At 38.0% G+C, this 18826-nt stretch overlaps 1 protein-coding gene across 1 annotated transcript in view; it reads left to right on the forward strand.

Moving 5' to 3' along the window:
* Positions 1–4767: 4767 nt before the first annotated feature.
* The window catches only part of NSUN3 (NOP2/Sun RNA methyltransferase 3), a gene marked incomplete in the record, with an annotated part of 54417 nt that continues 40358 nt past the window's right edge, over positions 4768–18826 (forward strand). Inside the window, 3 exon segments of the mRNA XM_027766053.1 lie at positions 4768–5101; positions 6136–6245; positions 18721–18826. Coding sequence (XP_027621854.1) covers positions 5090–5101; positions 6136–6245; positions 18721–18826 — 228 coding nt within the window.

An 18826-nucleotide genomic window follows, 5' to 3' on the forward strand; every position in this document is an offset into this window, starting at 1 on the left:
CCTTTCCCTCTCCCTGGCAAGTACACATGCCCTATAGCAAATTAAATTATTTTAATTACTTATTTTAGGTAATAAAATAGGTAAGGATTTAAAAATATGATTGTTGAAAGACAAGATAATGCATGTTTTGTTATTTTACATGAAAATTTTCTCTGCAAGGTCTTTTATATGTGGGAAAGAATATGGTAAAAGGCAGATAGAACTAGCATTCTATCAATTATTCAATGTCTGTCTTTGTTAAAGTTATTGACCAACAGATATCTTTTTATTTAAAGGGTAATTTTATGTGCCTTTATGTATAAAATACATATGTATATACTCTCCTTACAATATTTCATGTAATTGATGCCAGATATGGGCCGGCCCCATCATCTAGTGGTTACGAGAGACAGATTCCACAGGGCAGACCACATTTTGAATCCCAACCCTAGAGTCTTAAATAAAATATGCCTTCTATGTGTACTTAAATGCCTGGAGTCTCAACAGGCTGGAGAAATAGAGGATAAGGGACCGTGGCATGGCCACAACACTTTCTGGGTTTTCCCCCCCCTCCTTTGCTGTCTATCTCTGTATCTCTTTGGCAAGTATACATGTCCTCTGGTAACTAAAAAGTAAATAATATATAAATGGATTGGTGCCTCTGCATAGAAACAGACCTGATATAAATGTTGCAAATGCTAATAGTGAATTTTTTAGAGTTACTGATCACATGGTTCCCTCAAATTTATGAACGATTTTCGTAATTTGATTCATTTTTATATTGGGGGAAAGCATATGTATAATTTTGTACACATTATTTAAGTGCTATGTTTTGTGCAATTTTAAAATGAAACCTTCTTTCAAGTGCCAAATTAAATACTAGAATTTAGTTCATATGTAAAACCCTCCATGAACAGCCTGGAGAATTTCACCTTTTGAAAATACCATTATATTTGCAGGTGATCTTTTACAAAGTGCTCTCTTGCATGGCAGTATTTTGATTTGCTACTTAGTTTGATATGACACACTACTCACGTTACTCAGTTTATCCCATTCCAGTGAAAGAAACTGAACATGTCTAGAAGCGGAACTTTCAGAGTTGAGTCTGCTTATACAAATAATGTTGTAGTTTATAAATTTGATGATTCTTGACTTTAACACCTATGTTTTTCTCTAAATAGAATAGGCTTTGCTACTGAGGTTCTGTCAATATTTAATATTTAATTCATCAAGATGTCAGTAATTATTATTTAATTCATCAAGAAATATAGCTGATCTAAAGAACAAAGTCAGATACTTTAAAACAGTATGGGATAGATTATCAAACTAGTAATAATCCTTCAGCATTGTGAAAACAGAATAATAGAAAACTGTTGTTTTTTTTTCTTTTGAGAAAAATATAGTAAGTAAAATGAATTTCCTTTTATGAAAGGGATTAGCTTATGATTAAAGGAAAAATTGGGGAAGAAAATTGCTTGCTTAGATGCTGAGTGGTAAATTCTTACTGTGTGCTGATGAGCATACAGAATTTATGAAGGTAAGTAAATTGGTGGTCTCCAAATTTGTATAATCCCTCCTATTGAAAACTTAATTTTTTAATGCTAGAGAGTACATGCAGAAAGAAAGCACCCCCAGTGTGGTCTAATTACCCTGGAATCCCTTATCCTCCATTTCTCCATCCCATTCGGATCCTGGGCATGTGTGTATGCATGTCTGGCATGTTGCCACTGGGCTTGGATTTGACCTCGGATTTGGTTGGCTATGTGGGCTCTGCTCCCTCTGCACATTGCTTAATCACTGCAATAGAGTTAGCCTCAGTAAATAAGTATACACTTACATTTATTAGTATTGTAGGGTTGCCATAACAAAAGTATCACAAACTAGGGGACTTAAACATATGTATTTTCTAAAGCAGTTCTAGAGGCTGAACATTCAAAGTCAAGGTGCCAGGAGGTTTGGTTTCTCTTGAGGCCTCTCTCCTTGGCTTGTAGAAGATCACCTCTTTGTGTCCTCACATGGCCTTTTCTCTGCACTCTCATCTCAGTGTGTCTAATTTCTTTCTTTTTACAAGGATACCAGTCAGATTAACAGCGTCATTTTAACCTATTCTTCTGTAGAATGGACCCATCTCATCTCCAAATACGATCATATTCTGAGGTACTGAGGGTTAAGCCTTCAGCATGTAAATTTGAGAACAAATTTCAGCTATAATTGCATGTGTATTTTAAATAAACTCCCTTGGAAAATGATCTAAAATTAAGAGGTAAAACTAAATAAATGTTATTATATTTACTTCTCAGTCATAGTGGTTTGTCTGCTGGAGTTCCTGTACACCATTTTGGAGCCCTAAACTATCAAAATGGGAGCTTTACCGGAAGTGAAAGTCCAAGATCGCCTACAGCTATGCTATCATCTGGCACTGAGCACGGGTTTCTCTGTTGTGGTTCTCTGCTGTACATCTTAAGAAACTAGAGCTCTCTTGGTATCAAGATTGTTTTGATGTAAAGCTTGTCCTTTCTGACAAGACTTTCTGACCTAGACTTCTATATGAACATGAAGGGTTATAAGGCATGTTTCATGTAAATGGGAAAACTGATAGAACATAGTTGGTATAGGAGATGGTCTATAAAATGCACTTATTTTGAAACACTTCTTAGATAACAAATCTCACAATAAAATTACTTAGGTATGTAAAAATTCTTTTACTGGGTACCAGCACATGGCATAATGGTTATGTCACTGGCCTCTCAAGTTGTCAACTATGGTTTAAGTCCAAGATCCAGTGATTTGAAACTCACATCAGACGTGTGTGTGCATGTGTGTCCAAGATCCTGAGAGGAGAATGGAGAAGGATTGTGGTGTGGCAAACTCCCGCGGGTGATTTCTCATTTCTTTTTCCTTTCTGTCTGTCTCAACGGCGAGTGCATGTGCCCTGAGCCAATCATTTCTTTCATTAAAAAAAAACTTTGTGCCTAGAGGTAAGTCATTATTAAGCCACTTGGTTTTTGGTTCTTTAACACCATCATTAAAAGCAAGCAAACAAACTAGTATAATTTCATCATTTTTATCAGCTCAATTTCTTTCTTCATTTCTGCACTGTTTTAAAACAAATGTGCTTCTAACCAGCTTCTAACTGTTTCTATTCCTAAAATTTAATGTGGACCTTCATTAATTCTACAGTAGTTAGTTGGGGTGGGGGTGGTAAATCCATTAACATTCTCAAGATACACAAATACTGATTCTAGATTGATTAAGCAGTTAAATATTAAAAGATGAAATTATAAGAAAAAAAAAAGAAGAAACAGTTGACTTCCCCCCTGGAAACTTAGAAGCAGGAAAACAGTGGAATGAATCACAAACTCTAACAATTGATAATAAGTAAATATATAGTTTTACATTTTTATTCACATGCTTCTTTTTAATTCAAATGTTAAGAAAAATTGTAAAGTTATTTAAAAATGTGGTATTGTTAGCATCTGTAGTATAAATATAATGGCACTAAGACACTTAAAGTGAACATGTGCAGATAATTTATAAAATAAATGCTATAGCTAATAAGATCTGAAAACCTATCCAAACTAAGTATTAACTAGGAAATTGTAAGGGTATTGTCAGAGTATAGACAAAAATTTATGAGCAAATATATTATTAAAATCAGAAAATAGAAATATGCTGTGCAAACAGTATAAAACTATTTTCCAAGTATAACACATCAACTTCCTTTAGTGTATATATATATATATATATATATATATATATATATATTTAGGTAGAAAAGAATATTTAATAGGAAAGAAAGGAATGTACACTCCAAAGACTCTTTGCAGGCAGATTGCCAGGTGGCAACCATACCAGTATATGTGATTATTACTGCCTTACAAGTCCTTTATATATCTACACTACAAATATAATGCTAATTGATTAACTCATTACAATAAACATAAAAAAACGAATTCTATGAAATCTCTCAGAGGCTGATAGACTACTGGCTTTTCCAAGACATCCAACAGATGGCGTGCATTTAATCATTACACTAACGTATACCATATTTTCTTTTGCAGTAAATCTAAATTCTACTAAGATGTATTTTTAGACTACTGGGAACCTGTTTAAATAAATAAATAAATACACTAGGCCTCAGAACAAATTAGTAGACATCTTTTTATGTGGCTATAAAACTTGAAGCTACTGTATATATCTGTACTGACATCTCAGCACCAAGAGGCAGCTCAAAATGATGCTTATTAAGTATCAGGTACTGTATTACTTATTTTTTTGTTATCAATAAATTGCTGATTTCTGCTACAAAGGAGCAGCTGAAGAGTAAGACTGAAGGAGCCAATAAAGTATATCAGAATATGTGTAATTAATACCTTCCGTGAACCATTTACACCGCTACTTATAAAAGTGAGGGACCTAGGTCTTTAGCACTGATTGGAACAGGATCACAACGATCTGAGAAATAAAATAATAAAACACACCAGGAAACATTTGGGCGTTCACTTTCCTAGTCTGTGCTAAGCGCTTTACACGTGGATTTCAATGAAATCATTGAATGCTACCCATTTTTTTTTTTAAAAGGGGGAGTAATATATCCCCATGGACCATCTCTAGGGAAAACCTGATTTTTTTTTTTCACCTTAATTCGTGAGCACCGAATATCAGTGTCAACAGGGATCATCAGATGTGACAGATAAACCACAAGCTTCGCCTCTGAGAACTTTTGAAATAATCACGAAGTGAACCGAATAGTGACAAAAGCTCCTTTAATGAGCGCCACGCGCCCCGAGGCGGCTGAGAGCCCTGCCTTTCTCCGCCAACTGGCCTTCACGCCAACTGCTGGTCTTAAGTCCGCCCACGGACGCCTGCCACGCCCGGGGATCTGCGGGGACCTCCCGCGGGATCTCGGGAACAAACCCCTCCCTCCGCCTTGCCTCTCGCGACACTCAGCCCTGTTTGGTGCGATCTCGATAACTCTGGGGCAGTATGTCGCGAGAACTGGAACCGGAAGCGTGTAGAAGAATACGGATTCCGGCGAGTCCCGGAAGCCGAGTAGTTGATTCCGTTTTCTGGTCGCGGAGAGTTGTTTTTGCGAGCTCGCGGCAGAGTGATGCTGACCAGGGTGAGGCCTGGGGCCCAGGCGGGCGCCTTTGACTGAAGCAGCCATTTCTGTGCGACTGAGGTGGCGAGGGAGGGGGCCAGGATAGGGGAACTTCATCTTCGACCTTATGTTAACTGTCTTCCGGTTTCTTGGGATCTGCGTCCAGACCCCGGAATAGTGTTGACGCTTGCTCGTGAGCGTTCTCTGTCCATTTATCCCGAGAACTCACTGGCTTTGGATAAACTGGGTAGTTCAGTCCAGCCTGCTCCTTTCGTCTCCAGCAGAATGCCACCTCCTCGATGGCTGGGACGTTGTTCTGTGTCCCTGCTGTCCCCTGAGAGATTAAGAGAGCTCTGTTACAGAGTAAACTTCTCGATACACATTTCTAGGATAAATTTAAAAACTGCAAAACTGCAAGAGCGAACTAGAATGACTTTTCTTTCCAAATAAATTGTATTTTAGAATAATCTTAGATTTACAAGAGTCTAAATGACAGTTAAAAGTTCACCTATACTTTGCACCAAGTTCCTTCCAGTGTCATATTTCCAGTGGCGTTTTACATTTTTGTTTCTTAGCAACACTAGATTCTACTTTAACTTTTGGTTAACTTGGATAGTAACCATTGGAGAAAATCAGAAGAATATTGTAATGTGATTTTGTTACATGTAAGGTATTGTTCCCATTGCAAGAACTAACCCCCCCCCAATTTTGTAAAAATAATATGTTTGTATTATTTATGATAGAGTGTACCAAAGAGAGAAAAACAAAAACATTGCCTTTGGTTAGGATTTTCTCACTCTGTGATCTATCCGCCCCCCACCTCTAGCTCTTTAGGAACATGGGTTGGCATGTTTAAGGCACACTGGCAGTAGATCTGAACCCATCGTCTGCTATGTGACTTCCAGCACATTCCTCTACTGTCTACCTATTACTCCTTGGGAACTTACCCCAAAAAAAGTTCTATCTTAAAAAATATTTTAAAATATATTTGTGTTAAAGTTCAATAAATATGTAAGTGTTCAGTGTGTGTCAGCAACATTTTCTTATCATCATAGCTGAAAGCAAAATCAGAGGGGAAGCTTGCAAAACAGATTTGCAAAGTTGTGTTGGATCATTTTGAAAAACAATATTCTAAAGAACTTGGAGATGCCTGGAATACAGTAAGGTTAGTATATCATTAATTTCCTGATGCTTTGTTAGAGAAATACAGAGAAAGTATATAATAAACCTTTTCAGACGGAATGCTGTGAGTTGAAAGGAAAGGGATCTAAACCTGGCTGCTTTTTCCTACTGTGCCTATGGAAAGGAAGAACTGAGAGAAAACAGATTGAGTTAGAAATGATGGAAAGACGAGAGAAAACTTTGTAGTGGTAGTGAACAAAATTTGTTAGGCCATTGAGCAAATGCTTTCCTCTTTAAAACAGGATCACCCAGCAATTTGACAAAATTAATTATGCTGTAACTGAAAATTTTTAAAACTTTTGAGGGTATTTGACTAGTCTCTGTTTTTCAAAAGATAATACAACATATTTTAAAAGCCAACATCTCTTGTCTTAGCTGAAGGATCACTTTATTTGAGTGGTAATCATATTTCATTTCTATAATGTCTGACTGGCTATATTTTGCATACCTGCATGTGTACATACACAAATTATTTAAATAAGAGTAGGAAATAAACATTTAGTGCATAGAGTGAGAGAAATTTAATTTGTATGTTAAGTTTTACTGTTCTTCAAGATGTTACTGTATGTCTACTTGACAGGAATGCTTGATACAGTAACTCATGTAATGCCTTCCGGATTACAAAGACCAAGATAGAGCCCCCATGTCTAGTTTGCATGCAGTCTAGTGTTCAGGGGGAGGTGGAAGGGTTGTGCTTACAGTTATGTAAATTGCTAATTCTGTAAGTAGTATTTTAGAAGTAGGTCTTGTTTTATCTAACCAATCCTGAGGATACCAACAAAAGCCTGAGGAAAGACTAGGTCTTGTGATTTGTAGTAGTGATTTTGATGAAGGAACCAGATATTGTCAACTGAGGAAAGAAGGTCATTGCTTGCAAAGGTAGAGACAAAAACTCAATAGATTATGCACAGACAAAAAGAAAAAAAAAATGTATATGTAGTGTGTGTGTATATATATATGCATGTACAATAAATATATAATGTTTTATAATATATAATGATATACATTTTATAATATGTGGGTTTTTTAAGAGAGATTTCTTGCTATAGGGCGCATGTGCTTTCCCGAGAGACAGAGACAGACAGGGAAGCGAGAAATCACCTCACACACACATCTGGTATGAGTTGTAAGCCACCGCATCTGGGACTCGAACCACCAGAGTACAACGGTGTAACCATAATGCCATCTGCTGATCCCTGTATTTTAACATGGCTATTATGGCAGATAATTATCTGTAACTTGGTCCAGACAATAATTTCTCCGGTGGTTGTCTGATTCTTTCTCTTTTTGGATCAACTCAATAAGCTTTTCTCCTTTTTTTGTTTTGTTTTTTTAATTTGCTTTAGAACACATGTCCTTGCCACAAAGAGAACAAGCACCTGTCAGGAGTTAGCCACTGAAATCCCTCTTCTCCATTCTCCTCTTGGGATTTTGGGCACCCATGCACTGTGCCCAGCATGCTTCTCAAGCCACTTGGTCCAGGACTCAAACTGCGATTGACCATGTGAGATCCAGTCATCTGACTGGCCCAGCATTTCTGTTTTACAAAGGACAGCTTTAAGCATTGTTTAAAACAGAGACTAAGTTTTAGCTAATAAAGTTTATAAATTTGAGGTGGTCCTAAGGTAATTTTAGGACAACTTATTTTAGAAACTTTAAATATTGTAAGATGAAAATATCAGTTATAATTTTTATTTAAAAATTAGTATTTAAATGGGTGTTTCACAGAGAAGAAAGACTGCATGGTCTAGTGTATAATTAATTCCTGAGGTTTTCAGTAGGCAGAGGTACTCAAGTAGAATATTCAAAAAACCGAATATCTATTACATGTTTATTATGTTCCAGAATACTTACTTATGTGACCCTCAGAACAAATCTGTTTGGTTTCCTATTTTTATTTGAGGACATTGGACAGAATTTAAGTAACTTGCCCAAGTTCACTCCAGTAGTGACAGAGCTAAAACTTGTGCCTAGGCTCTCTGATGCAAGAATCCCACTCTGAACCTATATTTGGTACTGCTTCTCATACCTGGAATGTAAACATACCTGGATGACTTTAAAAAAAATTTTTTTAACTATTCCAAGACATTTTGCCTGTAGACTTCATTGTAAACAGGCTTCTCACATCTTGTAATGAGTTATTTTTCTACTTAGTGTGTTCAGACAGACTTATAAATTATTATTTGACCCTTAACAAAATAAGCAGTGAACCTCAAATCCATTTAATTAGCCGTGACTTCTGCTTCACTTAACTTTTTGTTTGGTTTTTATGGTAATTTAAGTTTTGCATAAACATGTGCTAAATTTGCCATAGGCAAAATAAAAGGCTTTCGACTTAGAAAGTAGTCCAAGCATGAAAAATGACATGGGAAATAAAAATAATTAAATATTTTTGTTTTTTTAACTGTTTATTTGCATGACATAATACTGTGTTTGCATAGTCTGTTTCCAGAAGTTTCATGCTTTTTATTCCCTATCTAAAAGGTAATTTACTCATTATGTTTAGTTTCCTATAGTAATGGAGACTATTCAGAATTTATTTTAATTTGACTAGTTTTTCTCTTTTCTTTTGGAGAGGTTTTTGCTATAGGGCGCCTGCACTTACCAGAAAGACAGAGACAGAAAGTGAGAAATCACCCCCTAAGAGGGATGGACACACTGCAATCCCTTCTCCATTCTCCTCTTGAGATCTTGGGCACGCAAGGACATGTGACCAGCATGAGCTTAAGCCACTGCGTCCGGGATTCAAACCATGGTTGACTACATGGGAGTCCAACAACACAGCCATTACGCCAACTGCTGGTCTCTTTTACTACTTACTTTAAAAAAAAAAAAAATGTTTTAGGGCTTGTGTGCTCTCTGAATAGAGATAGAAATAGGGAAAGTGAGAAAGGACCTCCCAGAGGGCATGGCCATGATACAATCCCTTCTCCATTCTCTTTCCAGGATTTTGGGCATGCATGTACATGTATGTGCCTGGCATTTTTATCAAGCCACCAGGTTTGGGACTCAGCCACTGTAACCACGTCACTGACTGGTCCAATTTTACTGTTTTTTAATAACTTTTTTTTTTTTGCCATGTCCTCTGAGCAGCCCTTTAAAGTTGGAGTATACCGTCATTACATTTTTACTATATCTGTTGCCTATGTGTTCTTCAGGCAAACCCATCCATAGCATGACTAAACTTCCATCAGTATGCTGTCATCTCAAGCTGAGGTCCTTCCCAACATTCAGTCCCATGCTTCTAAGTGTTTTCTAACAACTTCACTTAGTTTTTATACTTGGCAAAATCAAAATCATCAGTTTTCCTTTCAAACCTATGTTGTCTTTGCTTCTAGAATATTGTATTTCAGTTGAAGCCGGCATCATCGATCTGGCATACTCAGTTTTTCTCCACACCTTCACTACCTTTATATTGGGTCATTGAAAAAGTCATGATGCATTTTTTGCATTAAAAAAAAAAAGAGAACCAGCAGTTAGCATAATGACTATGTCGCTGGACTCCCATGTAGTCGACCGTGGTTCGCATCCCGGACCCGGTGGCTTAAAACTCAAGCCGGGAACATGTGCATGCGCGCCCAAGATCCCAAGAGGAGAAGGGATTACGGTGTGACCATCCCCCTGGGGGGTGATTTCTCGCTTTCTGTCTCTCTGTCTCCCCTGTCTGTCTGGTAAGTGCACACGCCCTATAGCGAAAAACCTCTCAAAAAAAAAAAAAATATATGCAAAAAAAAAAAAAAATATATGCCATGACTTTGCCGACCTAATAGTAAGGAAAGGAACTCTAAAATGAGTAGGCGTTTGCACTCAGCTTCTAGGGGACAATCTCTAAACCCTTTAGAATATCCTGCCAGATCAAAGTGCCTATTTATCTGGAGGCTTGGGCCATACCTAAAAGTCTAACAATGTGATTTATGATATAAGCTGTGACCACAGTTATCTGCTCTCCCTCCAGAGGGTCTGGTCACTGAAAATTGGCTCCATGGGGAGAAAATCGTGTCTACGTGATGAGTCTCAGAACTGAGCGCAGTGCTTAGGTGAGCGTCCCTGCTTGGCAGAACTGTGTACTGTCACACATTGTTGCTGAGGAAAGTTAGCCTGGTGTATGAATCTATTAGGACAACTGGAGGCTTCATGCTGTGAACTTTTGTGAATGCTACACCATAAGTCTTCTTAGTGATTGATTTTAATCTGTATACTTTTGTTGTAATAAACTATAATCATAACAGTACATTTTTCAGTTAGTTCTGTGTGTCCTTCTAGTGAATAATCAAATCTGAGATGGGTTTTGGAGACCCCAGAACTTGATGTCTGAAGTGAAAGTGAACTTAAGGACTCCACCATGGCTACCAAACTCAAGTGGCTACCAAATCCTGCTATTTTTACCTGATAAGTTTCTCAAATTGAATCTTATTTTTATCTCTACTGCTGCTGCTATTTAGTTAAGCCTTTTTAGGTTTTTGCCATAGGGCGCATGTGCTCTCAGAAGAAAGACAGAAAGAGGGAAAGTCAGAATCTCCCTCCTCCCCTCTCTCCCACCCAGCGGGAATGGCCATGCCACAATAATCCCTTCCCCTCCATTCTCCTTTCAGGATTTTGGGCACACATGCACACATGCCTAGCATGATTCTCGAGTCACCAAGTCTGTGACTATTAATTGCATTCAGCCATGTGGAAGACCATCACCGTAACCACCATGCTACCTGCTGACCCCAGGCCTTCATATTTTTCCTAACATATTACAACAGCGATAGTCTCCCACCTTTCATATAATATCTGTTTGCTTATTTTAGAAACCACGTTCATGGTGCTGTGTGCCTGGCAATGTTCTAAACATTTTACAAACAACAATCCTCTGTATAACCTTCTAGTGTAGTAGTATTTCCACTGCCAGATAGGAAAGCTGAGGAACGGGGAGAGGTTAAGTAACTTGCCTGATGATACACCACTCCCAATTTGAAGTCTGGGGAGTTTGTCTTACTCTGTCGTGCTGCCATACCCCAAGTGACTTTTATAAAAGGTATAGTATTTTTTTTTTTTGGAGAGGTTTTCGTTATAGGGCGTGTGCGCTCGCCAGACAGACAGACAGAGACAGAGAGACAGAAAGTGAGAAATTACCCCCCAGGGGGGATGGTCACTCCGCAATCCCTTCTCCTCCATTCTCCTCCCGGGATCTTGGGCACATACGCACACGTGCCCGGCGTGAGTTTTAAGCCACTGAGTCCGGGACGCGAACCACGGTCGACTACGTGGGAGTTCAGCGACATAGCCATTACTCTAACTGCTGGTCCCAAAAGGGTATAGTATTTTCATATGACTTAAATATATCCCCCCATGTATTTAAAATGATATCTAGTTTATGTTACCTAATGAAATGTAATTGCTATGTAAGTTATATTTTTTATTTGTATAGTTTTTAATTGTTTTTTATCCAAATAGTTTTAATTTGTAGTGGATTGAATCCATCAAGGCCCCACACAGACCCAACTGTATAGACAGAGCCCTTGAAATACTGTTTTACATACAATAACCTCTTGATATGTTTGTTACTATGACTGTTATTAATCAGTTCTGCATCGTGCCTTCCTATATATCTCTTGGCAAAATTAATTCTGCTGCACTTTGTGTTTCTGCTTCATTTTTGATGCAGGAGTTATAATTCTTTTAAGATTGTATTGTCATAATTTACTAACTTGTTCAGCTCTTCCCTGACAAGGGAGGGTATTAAAGAACCAGTACCTAAGACTTGGGCAAGTTATCTTCCTATTCACAGTTTAGAGTGCCAGGCATTGTGCTTAAAACTGAAGAAACAAAAATGGACTACATATGTACCCTACCCTCAAATATGTATGAGGATTAATTGAAAGTTTTTTAAGAACTTTGGAAATCTTACATTCACTTTCTAGAAAATAAAACAAATTTTGTTTGATCTCTCTTTGTTTTTTTTTGTTTTTTTTTTTTAATTTTAAACACACTGACCGAGTTTTCATACAGGAAGGAAAAAATTTTATAACCATATATTATCACCAGCATCTGTGAAGAGAGATGGAGCAGGTGGTTAAGGAAGAGGGAAATGAACTGGTAACCAAATTTCTATTTTGTCCCAAATGTTGACTTTATACACATGTTCAACCTTAATCGAGCATATCTATATGGAGTATTAATTGTAACTTCTAGTCTCTCTTAAAGTTGGTGATCAGAGCAATTGGTAGATAGCTCATGGTTTTGGCGAATCCAGGCCTGTGACTTCAGAGGCCATGCCCCTTCCTCTGCCATCTGTTTTGTTATGATAGTCTGGAGCCACAGCCTTGGAATGGTATGCACAGCTCCTCCAGTACAAGGGACTTCTTGTAGTCAGGATTTTTAGTCTTTTGTTGTCTTTACCAGAAACATAAATCTTCACAGAGGACTTAAGCTGTAGACAGAAGTAGACGTAAATTGCCCTTTTATGAGAGATAAGGAGGAAACATTTTCAAGAAATAACAGAAAGTTATTGTTAGACTCTCAGAAAAATAAAAATAAAATGGCTTGGAAACATACTTCAGTGCATTTTCATGAATGGGTATATTCATTTCTAAACCAGACATTTTAAAAATTATTTAATGAGCACCCTCTAGTGGATACCAATAGCACTAAAACAAGGAATTTCTCTTTAACCAAGGACATTTCAATTGGTTGCATAATCTTGTTAAACCATCTGTGTTTAACTATTTCTATCTAAAAATTTTTTTTAATCCTTATTATTAGATAGGAAGGTAGAAGGGAGACTAGAATAGTAGGAGAAAAGATTAAAATTAGAGAAAAAAGGAATGAAGATCATTGTATCAAATAGCAAGCATTGTCTCAATAACACGTTATGCTGCCCGTTTCGGCAGTGCATCCTGCACAGTCTGGGCCTCACGGAGTAGATGTAAGTTCAGTTCCCAGCCTTATCTGAAGACCAGGCGTGGTGGTATACACCTGTAGGCTCAGCTAGGAGGCTGAGGCAGGAGGACTGAGACACACACCAAGTCCTTTATCTAAAAGAAAAAAAAAAGCCCATTATTTCATTTTTCAAGATTGTATCTTACTAGATTTTATTTTTTTTAATGCTTGAATCTTGTTAAAATAGTAGTTAGTCCACAGACCCTTGAATCTAACTCTGATTCTGTTTATTTACTCAGAGGCTTAGATCCTAAGCACTTTGTGAAAGAGACAGAAAAAATTAAGTTATAGTCTCCATATAACCAGTTGAGGAAGTAGTTTATAGGAAACAGGGTCATGTGCTGTGATGCATTATTGTATCTTCATTGACTGTCAAAGATCAGTAACTCCTGTATGCCATCTGTGGAGTTTTAGTCAATTTTGATACTGTTACAGATTTAATTTCCTTTCTTTTAATTGCCAAAGTGTGCAGTTGCTCACCAGACCAACATTAGTAAAGGGGGAGGGGGAGGAGCACCATCCAGTGGAACGTGGTCACATTGCCATTCCTTCTCTACTTCTCCATCCCGTTGAGATTTTAGTCACACACACACACACCCAGCATGTTCTTCAGCTGCTCTGCAGTTGGCCATATGGGATTTAGCCCCCTTAAGTACTATGCTATGGGCCTGGATTGTTTCTTATAGATTTAAATTTAAGCTAATTTCATGCCATCATCAGTAAATAGATGTGCCCAGCATATAGTTGATGGGCAGTGAATATTTAAAGAATAAATGAATGTTGGCAAGAAAACAGTATTTTACTTAGCATGTTGAAAGTAGGAGTAACAGTGAAACACAATACAGAACAGTGAAATACGATACAGAAAGATTTAAGGAATATACAGTTACAGGCAAGTTAACAGCTGTCAACTTCCAGATCCTCAACTTCCTTGTAAGATTTAGAAAGTATTTAGTGTCCCTCTGTACCTAAGGAGGGACTTGTTCTCCTTTCCCAAGCTGCCTTTTTCCAATTTTCCTTCTCTAATTTTATGAAGAAAGGCACACTTCCATCATTCTGACTTCTATACTGCATTTTTCCAGGATGTAAAAATCTCCACGTACTAGAGACTACAAGATGTTAGTGTAAAGCTTTAGACAGTAGAATGACTAATGAATTCTTTAATAGATGGTTTCCAAGTTTTGCTTTTGACGAAAGTATAGAGTATATATATATAGCTTGCTGGGCTGGGAGTAGATCATGGCATCAAGACCCTGTTGGGGATGCTCCCTGTCTTTGTGTCTCTCATGAGAGAAATAAGCTAAATAAAGCATAAATGGAATCTGTACTCATTCTAGTAAGAAGTAATATTTATGAATGGATATATGGAAATAAAAGATCCATTTCCCATCAATTTTTACTTTTTATGTTTAATAAATAAGTGTCAAATATACAAGTTGTTTTGATTCTTTTTTTACTGATAAGATTAGTTGATAACTAAACCAAAAATTACCTTTTTTTTAGAAAGTGTTTTGCTATAGGGCATATGTACTAGCTGGAGACATAAAGAGAGGGAGAAAGAGAGAAAAAGTGGGAAATCACCCCCCCCTCCCCTGCGGAAGGATGGAAACACCAAAATCGCTTCTCTGTTCTCTTCTTGGGATTTTGGGCACGCATGCACATGTGCCTGACATGAGCTTCAATCTGCCGGGTTTGAGACTCAAACTGTAGTCAACCATGTGGGAATCCAGTGCCTTAACTGCTAAGCCACCTGCTGGCCCTAAAAAATTACCATTTTAACACAGTGTTAAGACCATGAAAAACTAATTTAGTATATACATGTGTATATATGAGTCAGAGAGGTGTGATAGGATGATAAAGGCTTTCAAGCAAAAATATATTGAGATAAAGTTATATAGAATAGAATGTAATAAAAGAAAATGGACAGTGTAAAATTACCACCTGTTAAAGAGGAGTCAGTTTTTTAAAGTTTATTTTATTCATCGTAGAAAGATGCACATGCATGTGAAAGAGGGAGAAAATACCTTAACATAATTTCCTTACAGTTTAATCCCCCTCTCTCAGCCCTCCATCAGGATCTTGGTCTTGTGTGTAGACACCAAGCATGTTTTAAGGCCAGCCTGGGTATCCAGATCCACAGCTGGCTACATGACTTTAGTGCAGTGCAGTTTGGTTTGCTCAAAACTGCACCACCAACTGGGCCAAGTCTATGAATGTTTCAATAGACAATGATTGTATCAAAATGATTGACATTTAGGTTCCATTGGATATGTTTTTAAAGGTGGTATAACTTATATTTAAAATACCAATTTTTAAGTTGCATTCTTCTTTTTTTTTTTTAAGAAGTTTTTGCTATAGGGCACATGTGCTCACCAGAAAGAGAGAGACAGAGAGACGGAAAGTGAGAAATCACCCCTCCGGGGGATGGCCACGCCACAAATCCCTTCTCCTCCATTCTCCTCTCAGGATCTTGGGCATGCATGCATACACGCCCAGCGTGAGTTTAAGCCTCTGGGTCCAGGACTCGAATCGTGGTCGACTTCATGGGAGTCCAGGGACATAGCTGTTAGGCCAACTCTGGTCTCCGAAGTTGTGTTCTTAAATACATGGTATAGATTTAGATATGAACATAAAATGTGTCAGAGGGAATATAGATTTTTTTTTTTTTAAGTGACAGCAGTTGGATGTACTAACAAAATATTTGCAGCTCACCAACCTTGTAGGTCCCAGTTCGGTGGACTGCTGATAACTTCTTTTGGCTTCATTGCCAGCAAATAGATGAAATAGCTTCAGAATAATCATGAATCTTGGGAGGAGTCCGGGGGTGTGGCACCTAGCAACTGTCTTCCTGAGCTTTCTAATGTACTTCCTGTACTCTGCTTTCTGCCGGGCTACTTGCTTACCCATTAGCCTCAGTGTAGCAGCTCACTCCATATGGCCCCCAGAAGGGGTGTGTGTTCTGGGGAGGTGAATTGAGATTGGTGGCAGGTGGGTGCATAGGGACCTACAAAACCCGCATCAATGCAGAGCCTGGATTTCCTAGGGCTGGAAGCCTGTATAGCCTTAGCAGTCCCTTCACTGAGTTGGTCCTGTTGCAGCTGGTCCTGTGGACCGGGTGTGGCCAAGTTAGTCCCTTCATGAGATTCAGTAGGTCTTCTGGGAGGTCAGGGCCACTCATGCTAGGTGAAGGTAGGGCAGACATTGTCAGCCTCTCTAGCTTGTGTACCACTAGAGCCGCAGTTCAGTCAAATTTGTATCTATACCTATTTGTATCTACTTATAGCACTCGAACCCACTGTTAGGCCATGTGGGATCCAGCTGCCCTAATAACACTGGCTGATCCTATATATTATTTTTAACTGACCAGTTGGTTCTAAAGTTTATGTGAAAGAATAAATATTTTAAAATAGCTTTGAATATTCTAAAGAAAAATAAGGGAATGAACAGACATTTTACCTTGTCTGATTTTAACCAGTTGAAAGTGCCATACCTTTTTTGTGAGCTAAATGGTGAGCACATGATGTAAGCCAAGACACTCCACCCTGCATAAATTAAATTATGTATATTGTGGTTCTGACTGTTAGTGTGTTACACAGGCACACTACTCTGGGTAGATTTTCATCCAGTTTGGAGAGCAAAAGGACTGCCAGTAAGATTTACGACATTGGTATTAACAGGTTTTTCCTTTACCGTCCATTTTAAAGCAGTAGTTCCCAAAGTGTGGTTCTGGGTATCAGGCGCATCAATATCATCTGAAAACTTATGGAAAATGCATTTTTCAGGGGCCCAGAAAGCTAAAGTTTGTGAACCTCTTTCTTTCTTTTTAGGGTTTTGCCATAGGGTTTGTACACTTGCTAGAGAGAGACAGATACAGAAAGAAGGAAAGGAGAAATCAACATCTGTACCCCCACACACACCCCTCCCGCTGCCAGAGGTGGAGGGCCCTGCTGCAATCCCTTATCCTCTTGGGATTTTGGGCGCATACACTTGGTGTGATTTTCATACTGCTGGGTCTGGGACTCGAACCATGATTGACTATGTGAACCTCTTTCTTAAAGATTGTCATCCTCCAAAATAGCTGAAACAGATATGCCGGGTTTCTACCATCGGTAGTGAGGCAGTGAAAGTAGAAAGCAGATTCACATATTATCTCCAGATAGAAATTCACATGGCATACTTCGAGTCACAGCTGTTACGTTTCAATCCAGTCATTCCTCACATAGGCAGCTCCAGGGTGAGTAGCAGCTGGAATTTATTTAATTGACCATGGTTAATGAGGCTCCCAAATAACTTAGCTAGAAAGGTCAGCTAGTAAATAAATTTTTCCTGCTGTATCATCTGTCAGTTGATGTGAACTTCTGATTATCAAGCACTCTAACTGTTGGATGGAATACAGATTTAGGAAAGTAAAGCTGCTGGTGGGGAAGCCTGCACCATCAATCCGTAAGTGATTTTTAACTCATCCTTGGGTTTGTGTCATCTGAGCCACTCTTTGCCTCATTAACTCAGCTACTGTAGAGTTCACTGTAGTTAGCTTTTCATACCTTTTATCTTCATCAGAGGAAAACTTTAACAGAATCCCTCAAACACTCTGTAATGATCGTACTTTTCCCTTGTGAAAAGACAAAATTACAACCTATTTGGTTTAAAGATTTTAATTGGCTTTTATTTGCAATTCTCGAATCTGGCAGCACCTCATTCCATAAAATAGAATAAATGTTTTGATGAGCTGAACAGAAGTTGACTTTCTAGACATAAATAGACTGAGGAAAGCAGACAGAACAAAAAGGAGATTGGTCCTTTAAAGTTACTTTTTATAAAGGTTAAAGCTGAGGGGACTTCCTTATCATGCCAGTGAAAACTGGCCTGTGTGGGGAGTTAGCTATTATCTCGCTCTCTCCCTTCTGGTTTCTTGGAAGGTCAGGTAAACAACTTAGTGGAATGTCATCACGAGTAACTCCCTTTTCAGTTTGGTCTGTTGGGCTTAGTGCAGGAGCTTAGTCCAAACCAACAGCCTCCCGTAAGTGTTTTTTAACAGTCTCCAATATTAATAGTCTCTGGTTTTAATTTCTAAGGAAAACACTTGCTTATACAAAGAGTAATAGGAAGAAATCATTTTTTTAGAGTTAAAGCTAGATTTAGAGTTATGTAGAGGAATCCGACCCCTGCCCACAAGATATACTGCAGAAAGGTTGAGGATGAGACAAAACAGGGATATCCCTCCAGTGCAGAATTTAAGGGTCTCCCAGAACTCAGTATTTATAATAACATATTTTAACTATCAAAACTAAGTTTTAAAATAGCCATAATGAACAAAATATCAAATTTAAAAATAAAGACTGATTGTAACAGTGTGGAGTTGAACTATATTAGAACTTCATGAGGCAAAAGGAAGAGTTAGGAATATTATTCTGTCTCTGAAAATCACAGGTAAGCAAGTGTAAAATTAGGACCATTCATGCTACTAGTAATATAAAATTGTATTGATGTGTATGATATTAATACTTCTTTTTTTCTCTTTTTCCTGTTTCCAGGGATATATTAACATCTCCATCATGTTGGCAATATGCTGTCCTTCTTAACCGATTCAATTATCCTTTTGAATTGGAAAAGGAGTTACATTTGAAAGGCTATCACACA

Source organism: Tupaia chinensis, unplaced genomic scaffold (assembly GCF_000334495.1).
Source record: "Tupaia chinensis unplaced genomic scaffold, TupChi_1.0 Scaffold000009_1, whole genome shotgun sequence".
Classification (NCBI taxonomy): Eukaryota; Metazoa; Chordata; class Mammalia; order Scandentia; family Tupaiidae; genus Tupaia; species Tupaia belangeri.